General features: G+C 38.7%; 1 protein-coding gene across 1 annotated transcript; it reads right to left on the bottom strand.

Moving 5' to 3' along the window:
• Positions 1 to 1608: 1608 nt before the first annotated feature.
• Positions 1609 to 8932, bottom strand: LOC111580441 (pentraxin-4). The gene is made up of 4 exons (XM_035956312.2): positions 8709 to 8932; positions 7239 to 7417; positions 5583 to 6559; positions 1609 to 3966 (listed from the first exon to the last, which is right to left on the bottom strand). Exons 1-4 carry the CDS (start codon positions 8898 to 8900, stop codon positions 3287 to 3289), a joined length of 2028 nt encoding a protein of 675 aa, XP_035812205.2. The 5' UTR covers positions 8901 to 8932; the 3' UTR covers positions 1609 to 3286.
• Between the last annotated feature and the right edge of the window lie 1950 nt (positions 8933 to 10882).

Below are 10882 nucleotides of genomic sequence, written 5' to 3'. Positions count from 1 at the left end.
GTGGAGGACCAAAAATAAATGTCAGGCGCATTGGATGCTGGGATTTGTAGTTTTACTGTTTCTAGACTTAAAACTAAAAGGAAGTAATATTACAGTATAAAATATATTACTTTCTTGACTGAATGTCTCTCTCGAATAACACCTTTTCTTTTCCCAAATTTTTAAAATTTTTGAAAATTATGTATTATGTATACAGTTCCGCATTTCAGAACCAGAATTAGAAACATTTTCTTGATCACCGGTAGTGTGTCTCCCACCCATTCCTCACCAGCATGTATGTTGTCCTATTGTCCTGTGCTCAATTGTCCATGATATGTGTTTTTTTTTTATGTACCTGGCAGTACCTGTGACAACAAATATGGGGGACAGTAAAGGTCTATCTAGCTATCTATTTATTGAGGAAAAAATGCTTAACTGACAGTTTATTTAAGCAGTAGAAAAAATACAAGATAAACATGAGTAGAAATATTGACGTAAAAATATAAATATAAATTGAAATAGAAACATAAAATATTTTTTAAATGCACATTGTACTAGAGAATAAAATCATACATATAGATAGATAGATAGATAGATAGATAGATAGATAGATAGATAGATAGATAGATAGATAGATAGATAGATAGATAGATAGATAGATAGATAGATAGATAGATAGATAGATAGATAGATAGATAGATAGATAGATAGATAGATAGATAGATAGATAGATAGATACTTTATTAATCCTGAGGGAAATTGAAGTGTTCAGCAGCTTACATACAACATAAAATAACAAAAAGGCAGGTTAGTGGCATTTACATTAAAGTTTAGTATATACTCTGAAAATCTTGCTATACAATACTATACTGTATTTTAAAAAAACGCTTCTGATACTAAATGTAATTAAAATTCAATATACAATATTCACACATTTCAAGGCACGGTAATTTAAAGTGAATTGGAGTGATTTAAAGTGAGTTTGACAGATAGCAGGAAAACAGTTATATGGAACTACCTAAGGTGCATGGAGATTCTATAATAATAATAATAACATTGGTCCTAATGTGACTATGACTGTGAATTATATATATTTGTATTATTAAATGCTAACATGTTAACATGCTCAAGATATAAGGATTTTTACCAATATTATTTACAAAATGCAGGCTTACTCATTACCACTGTAAAAATATTCATAATCTAGAACATCAATCTTTTTTATCTACAATTTTTATTATTATATTAGATAAAATTAATAAATAGAAGCAAACACTATCTTACAAACATGCTCACAGTGTTGTTAGCATTTAGATTAGATTAGATTAGATTAGATTAGATTAGATTAGATTAGATTAGATTAGATTAGATTAGATTAGATTAGATTAGATTAGATTAGATTAGATTAGATTAGATTAGATTAGGGTTAATAGTGGAGTTAAAAGTGTAATATGCTCCTCTAACCATGTGTTGCTTTTCATAAACAAACAAACATGTAACCTGTACTCCAGAAAATTATGATTTCCGAACAACATCACATTCTGCTCGCCAAAAAACTTGCAGCTGATCCCACAAAATATGACAGTCCAGAGATTTGCACCAAACAAAATGACACAGTGAAGGCACTGAGACTTTCACAGAGGTTTTATTCATTTAAAAAAAGCAATATTAGTTTTCACTGACAGTCCATAAGACACACCTACAGACAATTAAGACTTAAAATCCAAGAAAAGGAACAAAAATGAATTAAACAAGGTGCCTTCCTATTCCTTTAACACTCAATTAATACTTATTGTTGTTTTAAAATTCTTCTTGTCTATCAAACAACATGTTTCAAACAACAATCCACGGCTGTGACACTTACAATGTTATGAACAGTAATGGACATTAAACCCCATAAACTCTCGAAGGACGCCTGCATCCTCAGTCTCCTCCTGTCCACTACTTTCACTTTCCACATATCATGCACAATATTACTCTTCTACCTTTCTAAAGTTTTACACATTTTTACAGATTTTGCTTTTTTTTTAATTGTTATTTATACTGTTGTCATTTTTAGCAACATCTGGCACATCAATTTCACCCTTTCAGGGTGAATAAAAATCAATCTTTTCTTATCTGGATCAAAAAAACCACTTAAACATTTCCTTATCACAGGATTGAAGAAGTAATTTTCGCAGAAAAAACAGCATGTGTTTGTGGAAGACAAACTTAAACACACACTGTCAAATTCTCGATAGCTGCTAAACTGTACTGAAAAATACTTTTTTTAACTTTAGGCAGACCCAGATCTCCCATTTTTACTGACCTTAAAGACCCACTGCTCTGCTGCTGCATCACATCCAGGTTTCTGACACACTTCTTTCTGCCGAGGCCTCATTCATGCATACAGCTGGAGTGGTTCAGAAGCTGCAGTCATTTTAATTTGGGTAAATCTGGGTGGCCACAGGTCTGAATCTCCTGCTTTGTTGAGCGCAAACTGATACCATGCTAGTGTTTTGTTTTAGTGAATAAAGAAGTCTTTGCTGTGTCTTTAAGTCCAACAAAAATGCACTAGGGCAGGGGTGTCAAACATATGGCCTGCGGGCCAAAACCAGCCCACCAGAGGGTCCAATCCAGAGACAGAGATAACATAAACTGCAATTTTTCAGTAAAAGTAACTGCTATTTTCAATTTGTCCGCTGCACAGGCACAACTTTTATGTACTTTTTATGTATAAATTTAATACATTTACAAGGCAGGGGGATAACTTAAACTTCTTCCTTGATAGTTCCCACTTTACGGTGTGGTGGCCAGGAATACTACACAGATGTGGAAATAAATGTAAATTCTAAATAATTTCTAGATTTGGACAAGCTGTTTTGATCATAAAGTAAAATACCAGATTGTTCATTTCCAGATAGCTGTGACTGAATGTTTTGTACCTCTGTAGATACTCTGTGATCTGTAGGTTGTAATGCACATGTGTAAATGATAAACTGAGGCATAATAGTGTTGAAACTGCACTTATTTTTCTGTAGACATTTCAGTTTGTTCATAATGTTTTGCAAAAAGATTTTCAGAATGTACTTTTTTGCACTAAAAGAATGGGAGAAATTTGGAGTTTTTGTTATTTATAGGTTATTATGCTCTGATTTTACTGGTCCGGCCCACATGAGATCACATTGGGCTGTATGTGGCCCCTGAACTAAAATGAGCTTGACACCCCTGCACTAGAGTGTCTGCATCCAAGGACACGGAAAATAAAAAAATAGGTCTAACAGAAAGAATATTTGGCCTCAAGCAGGAATCCTCCTCCATAAGTCCCTCAGACACAGAGCTCTAAGCATTCACAGGCCACCTGCTGCACCTCCCCATGGACCTCCTTTATATTCTCCATGTCCAGCACCACTCCTCTGGGCACCCCTCTCCCTTCTGCCACCCCTTCCACCTCTGCAGGGCTCAGCACCCGGTTCCACACCCTGAACCCTGCCATTTTCCCAACAAAACCTTCTGCTGGATCAAACCCTCCACCAACATAGTCTTGCTCCTGTCCCAGCACCACAGATCCACCTCCGGGAATCTCCCAGCCCTTCCTGAAGTTAGAGCCCAAGGAGGCCTGGCAGCGGTCGTTGTAGTGCCAGAATCGACCCTGAATGGACGACCAAAGGACACAGAGGTGGTGCCAGCGAGCATCCAGTAGCGTCGGCACAGGGAGGCGACGATAGACGGGGTCTCCGATGACAAAGTCCAGAGAGGGTGAGGAAGCAAGTGAGGAAGAAGAAGCAGAGAAAGGTGTAGAAGAGGCTGTGGAGCTGCGTCCATACAGAACTAACTGGTTGTCATTGTCATCAGTGGCGTAGGAGAAGACTGTGCCGACATGTGCAGCTTCCACATGGAGCCACAGGCAGAAAGAAAGTTCAGGAAGGTCTGGGAGACTTACTGAAAAGGTGACGTAGTTCTCTGCAGAGGCCGACGGGAACAAGAGCACCGAGTCCACATTACAGACTGCAGACAAAGAGCACAGATTCATTCACAATTAACATTTAAAAACAATCCTTCCTTATGAAAATACTTTGATTTACAGTTAAATTACACCTCAAGGCTAATACAGTACACTAACACACACACTCATTCAAGTCAAATCCAAGACATTCAGAACTTTACCTCACACCTTGCACATACATTTTATATGCAGTTTATTTTTGGTGGATGTGAGTTTTTAGCACTATTCTCACGTTAACTATTGTCATTTTATACTACTGTGTATACACTACCGTTCAAAAGTTTGGGGTCACCCAGACAATTTCATGTTTTCCATGAAAACTTACACTTTTATTCATGTGCTAACATAACTACACAAGGGTTTTCTAATCATCAATGAGCCTTTCAACACCATTAGCTAACACAATGTAGCATTAGAACACAGGAGTGATGGTTGCTGGAAATGTTCCTCTGTATCCCTATGTAGATATTCTATTAAAAATCAGCCGTTTCCAGCTAGAATAGTCATTTACCACATTAATAATGTCTAGACAGTATTTCTGATTAATTTAATGTTATCTGCATTGCCAAAAATGCATTTTTTTTAAAAAATAAGGACATTTCTAAGTGACCCCAAACTCTTGAATGGTAGTGTATGTATTCTTGTCTTTTATAAATATCAATTTTTTTTCTATTATCATTTTATTTTTCTCTTTTCCTTATTCCTGGAGTGACACCAATGGCCGTAATCAAATTCCTCCTATGTTGTGTACAGACTTGGTCATTACAGCTGACTCTGATTCTGCTACGTGTTTAGATGGAGAGATGACAGAGGTGACACGTCTTATTTGAAGTAATACCACTTGCAGTTACAGACACTGATTATTTGAAACATTCATCAAAAACTTTGAGCTGTTGCAATTAACTCTTCTGAGAACCACAAGAATTTAGATTTTCCTCTTGAATGTAAATTTGTGGATGTGTTGCTTTTTTTTTTCAATTTGCTGAATCACTCTAGCTCTGCAGCTAGAAGACCCCTGGTTCGCGTCCCAGCCTTCCCGGGATCTTTCTGCATGGAGTTTGCATGTTCTCCCTGTGCATGTGTGGGCTTTCTCTGGGTACTCTGGCTTCCTCCCACAGTCCAAAAATATGCTGAGGTTAATTGGTAACTGTAAATTGTACGCAAGTGCGAATGTGAGTGATTCTTTGTCTGTATATGTAGCCCTGTGACAGACTGGCGAACTTTCCTGCGTGTCCCCTGCCTTCACCCTAAGTCATCTGGGATAGACTCCAGTCCCCCCATTGACCCTAATGAGGATTAAGTGGTGTATAGATGATGGATGGATGGATGAATCTCTCTGTAGTTTTTCCATGAACCCCCTTGAAACACACCACCTGGTCAGGAACCTACTGCATAAAGCTACCATGTACAACAGTGAGTAGTAGAGCTGGAATGTTTGAATAATCAATAAATGCAAAATCAAACCCCCAAACTACAAACTATAGTTGAATGAGACTCAAAGTCTATTCACGGTACAAGTGGGTTTACATATGTTTGGCATTAAGGCAGAAAAAAACAAATGTGCTGCTTTTATATTATGTAATATTTTGAAAATGCAAATGATTTGCTTTTTTCTTACTGGTTGCATCCTTCTTGGGGATCGGCTGTGCTGGGATCTTGTGTCTCACAGGAATTTGCAGAAGGTTGTGGATCACTGTAGTCTCTTTCTTTGTGTTGCTGTTGTCCTCCTGTCTTTCATCCAACTGGCCTGCAATTGGCGTTGGATCCTCTAGTCTGGTTCTGTTCTGTAGGTCTTTGTTGGGTTCAGGGTGGAGAGGAATCTGGGAGAGCTGCTGGGTCCAAGAGGGTCGTTTGTGGACTTGTGGATCGGGTTGTTTCTGATGGTATGAATGAGGCTGAGATGGTTGCTGGACCTGGGCTTGATTATAAGGCACAGTGTTGTGCTGAGGCTGCTTCACTGGATAGGCCCGAGTCTGAGTCCGAGTCTGGATCTGTGACTGGGGATGGAACGGGTCAGAATGAGGTTTAGGATCTGGATACTGGACTTGTGTCTGAATTCTTGGCTTATGGTCTTTTGAATGTTTAGGCTGGTTTGTTGTGTGTTGTTGATGCTGCTTGGTCTGTGAGTGAACATCAATCTGGTCGGTACCTGCTAGTCTGGGTTGTCCATCCAGAGTCCTTTCAGGCCTCCCTCCTCTGATTTGTGTCTGACTTCTCCTGCGTGGTTCGTAGTATTCCTGAGGCGTGACATAGGAACTGACAGGAAGTCCCGCCCTCCCCGACCCTCTGACCTTTCCTCTTCCATTCCACTGGACAAGGACCTCACTGAGTCGACCTTCCAGTCGAGCCACTCGCAGCTCCTGGTTTTTCAGGGATTCCTGCAACCCTTTTAGTCCAATGAGTAGCTCATCACGCTGGACTTGAAGGGCACCAAGTCTCTCCTCTTGGCTTTGGAGCTCCAGGGTGAGGTTGGAGAAGTCTTGACCAGGATCAGGCTTCAGTTTCTGATAACAGTTGTCCCTCAAGCTTCTCTCCATGAAAGCCAGTCGACTCTCTATCTGCTTATTCTTCTTCTTGAGCTTCGTACTCCACTCTCTGGGATTATAATCAACATGAGAAAACTTTATTTTGTTAAGGTATCATTGCTGGCCTGAACTGTAGCATTTGTGTCTCACTTGAAATGCATGATGGGTATCAGTCAAGTGATCACATACCTACTTTTTTATATTCTTGCATATGTGATAGTTCTATTAAAAATATGCCCTATCTTCATACAGATTCTAATATATGAAAAACATCAATTGCTTCAGAAATGTATGCAAAAGCACTATTGTGCATATTCCACATCGCTTTGTAAATGCAGTTTTAAATCTGCTGCAACATATTAGATCTTCACATATCAACAATACTGACTATTTTTGGTGAAACGTATAGAATGTTGTTAGAACTTGTTCTGTTAAATAACAGTTTCCCACTTAAGAAAAAGAACAAACACAAAAAGAAAAATGCTTAAGATTTCCTAACATAAGAAATTTCTGACATATTATGACCCATGTCAGACTGCAAGGTGCAATTTTGTCAAAATCTGAAGATTCTTGACATTTTCTGGACTGGACTTTCCTGTTACCTCAAGTCTCCCACGTCTTCCTGCCTCCTCTCTGGTATCTACTTTACAGCCTTTTCTGGCCAAACACCACCAGTGTACAGGGATTCATCTCTGCTGTATCAACCCACACACACATTATTATATTTGTGTTGAACATTCAGCTCTAACCTGAGACTTTCTACCTCCTGTGCAGTGCCGTGTTTCAGATGTTCCAGGTCCTGTGACACGTGGTGGTAATGTTCATTCAGGGCCTTAATGCGACTCTCCAGCCCCTGCGAGGAGTTCCTGTTCTGGTTCAGAACCAACAAGTCCAAACGAGCCTGGGTCAAAGCCTGGAACTGATGGAACTAACAGAGTAGAACATTTCCATGAGTCTTTCTGCAGCCGTTTAAAGCGAAGGTCAGGAAAATACCCAAAAATCTCCAGAAGAATGAAAAAAGTTTGCCTATAATTTTCTGTCATAACTGATCATGCTCATTGTTGCAAGAGTTTTGCGGTCAACCTTCGGTGCTTTTGCAGAATGAACTAGAAAAGCATTCAGAGAGTGCAGTACTCCGCCAAGGCTGCTCAGTTGTTATATCATTTCCAACAGATGAAATCTTTAAAAAAAAAAATTGAGGATCCAGACTATAAGCTGCATCACTGCCAAAATCTAATCAATTGGGCCTTGTGTCATTTCTGACCTTCCCTGAAAATTGCATTGAAATCCGTTATTCTGTTTGTGAGTAATGTAGCTCACAGACAGACAGACAGACAAACCAACGTCAATGGTCACATTGGCCTCTTTGGAGGAGTAATAATAATTGACAGCAGTACAGACACAACTGGGGCTTTTAGTAAAACTGCAATAAATATACCATATGAATTTTAATTTCTTTCTTTTTTTTTCTTGCTGCTTCACATAAAATGTAAAAGCATATATATATATATATATATATATATATATATATATATATATATATATATATATATATATATATATATATATATATATATGTTTTATCTTCACCTTTCTTTTATGTGATTTAAAGGGAGCTTAATAACAACAAATTGGAGTTGGAGTTGGTTAAAGCTACTCTGCTAAGTTTCTGTGTAGTTTTAGCTACAGTATTGTCATAATAATGCTGTACATTAGTTACTCAGTTATTAAACTGTTGGATGATCGCAAATTATTTTTAAATTAGTCTTAATAAAATAAACACACAAAAAATGAAGATAAAATGGAGCATTTTACCTCTTGACAAAACGTGACTAAATTTAAATGGACATTTTACAGTTTAGTTTTTTCAAACACTCTCTCTAGTCCATATAATCTTTGATGTTATTGCTCTCTAATAAATGACTTGATAGTTTTGTCATAATATTTCATCTAGACGAGTGTCCAAGACATTATATTTTAGCACAAGAATGTCAGTCAACAATGCACCAAAGCTGCAACCTGGTGCTGCATAATTTTTGTTCATAATGAATGTACAAGAATGCATTTTAGTTTCCACTTCTGTTTTCATGCTACCTACATGCAAATAATACATCATTAAAAATGAAACTCCCCATTTTTGCAGAAGCAATAAACTCATTAAAGTCAAAGTGACACAAATTATTGATAGCAATATGACTCTCAGTCGCATTCAAACTGACCTGTTCGTTGAGTCGTCGTAGTTTGTGAGACACAGGATCAACTCCCTGAACCTTTACAGACTGAAGCTGCAGCAGAAGCATGTGAACCAGGACTAGGGGCCAGTGTTTGGTCCTGAGGCTGCCCATAGTGCAGCAGAGCAGGGCAGATGCAGCTGGGAGTCGGGGTTCCTGTAAGGAAGTGAGAGAACACATAGAGGAGAGAAAGACCCAGATGTAAAGGGCTGGTCTTGATTCACACTGTATAAACACACAAAGTACACTAAAGCATTCCTACAGATTAGGATAAGCACACACTTTCCACAGCATCACTGGGGAGCTGAGAGGAAATGTAGATGGATTTAACAGGTTCTCAGCTTCACTCTGTATCATGCTGCTGCTCTGCACACAAATAAACACAAAGGAAGGAGAAGAAAATTTCTCCAAATAATCTGATGTCAAGTATTTGCTGAAATGCATGTTCATGGAAGCACATCACTACACTTACTTTAATGTACACTATCAGCTAAAAGTTTTAGAACACCTATTTTTTCAGTTTTTTTTATTGGAAATTATGCATGTTAATGTCTTATTGTACTTTGAAATGAAAGCATAGCACAAATAAACAAATTAAGAAAAAGGAAAAATCAGTTCAGAAATCAAACTGTATTCTAAACTTTTGACTCATCAGAGTCGTCACCTTTAGCAGATATAACAGCTGAACACACCAGTGGCATTCTTTCCACAATGGAACGCAAAAATTCTTCAGAAAGTTCTTCCCAACTCTGTTGCTGAAGTTCCCCTAAATGTGTGGCACTTGTAGGTTGCTTTGTTTTCACTCTTCTGTCCAGTTCATCCAAACCAGCTCCATGGGGTTTAAGTCTGGAGACTGTGCTGACACTCCATGTTTTCAACCATCTGGTTCTTTGTTCCTCAGGTAGTTCTGGCGTAGCTTGGACTTATGTTCTGGGTCTTTATCTCGCTGTAGGATGAACCCCTGACCAACTAGAACATACCAGAGGGTACTGCATGGAGCTGCAGAATGCTGTGGTAGCCGTTTAGGTTCAGGGTTCCTCTCACTCTATACAAGAACCAACCCTGGATCCAGCAAAACAGCTCAAGACCATCACACTTCCTCCTCCATGTTTGACAGTTGATGTCACACTCTGAGGAACCATCCTTTCTCCTACTCGATGGTGTACAAAAATCCTGTGTGATGAACCAAGGATTTCAAATTTTGATTCATCAGTCCATAATACCTTCTTCCAGTCTTCAGTGGTCCATTGGTGGTGTTTCATGGCCCAGGCAAACCTTTTTTCATATTCTGACATCTTAGCAATGGCTTTCTTGCTGCAGCTCCACCTGCCAAACCTGCAACTACACAGTTGAAACTGAAACTTCTTACTACGACCACTATTATACTGTGTTTGAAGCTGTTGTCCTATGAGCTGCCTATCACCAAGCTGTTGACTCTCAGAAACTTGTCTTCTGATTCTGTTGTGGCTTTGGGTCTTCCAGACCTCTTCCTGTCAGAGTTTCCTCCAGTTTCTGTGTCTTTTGATGGCAAAGAAAACTCACTGACACCTTGCCTTTCTTTGCAATTTCTCTGTAGGAAAGACCTACATTTTTAAGTGTTATGATGGTCTGTCTCTCTTCTATTGTTAATTGCATTTTCCTCTCCATTTATACAGCAACACACTACTTTCTGCAGTACAATACTGTTCAAATAATGCTCTTGAGGGTATGGGTTCCAACACTACTTTTATGCAGACAGAGGGGGTTGGAAGTAATCTAGAAAAGTTGGGACACCTGTAGGATTTGGTAGCAGCGACTTTCAAGGCTTGATCAACCTCTACTGCTGCAGAACAGCTTTACGTTGTTAATCCATTTCTTGTTGCCTGAAAAAGACCTTTTTGTATAATTCTGAAATTTACACTATTTTTCAGTTTTGGGTCACCTTAACTTTTTTTTCAACCTCTGGCAGGTCACCACTCATTACAACTCCAACTTGTACCTTGTCATGTTGCAATTCAGTTAAACATTCTTGTGAGACATAACTGCTTGACAACAATCAGCAGAAGCCTTAATAAAAAACACATCTCCACTAAATGACAAAAATGTGCATGTTCTTCTCTGTGTGTCTGTGTTAGCTGTGCATGCTGTTGCAGTGAAGCAGTAAATCTCATGATGTGTGGGCT

The sequence above is a fragment of the Amphiprion ocellaris genome, chromosome 19 (genome assembly GCF_022539595.1).
Source record: "Amphiprion ocellaris isolate individual 3 ecotype Okinawa chromosome 19, ASM2253959v1, whole genome shotgun sequence".
In the NCBI taxonomy this organism is placed as follows: Eukaryota; Metazoa; Chordata; class Actinopteri; family Pomacentridae; genus Amphiprion; species Amphiprion ocellaris.
The sequence above is the reverse complement of the archived record's forward strand: the minus strand, read 5'-3'. Positions and strand labels throughout refer to the sequence as shown.

Coding starts and splice junctions, on each gene's coding strand:
- LOC111580441 (XM_035956312.2), bottom strand. CDS start 8,900: ATGTGTTCTCTCACTTCCTTACAGGAACCCCGACTCCCAGCTGCATCT. Junction 7,418..8,708: donor TACGACGACTCAACGAACAG/GTCAGTTTGAAT, acceptor CTACTCTGTTAG/TTCCATCAGTTCCAGGCTTT. Junction 6,560..7,238: donor CAGGAGGTAGAAAGTCTCAG/GTTAGAGCTGAA, acceptor TTATAATCCCAG/AGAGTGGAGTACGAAGCTCA.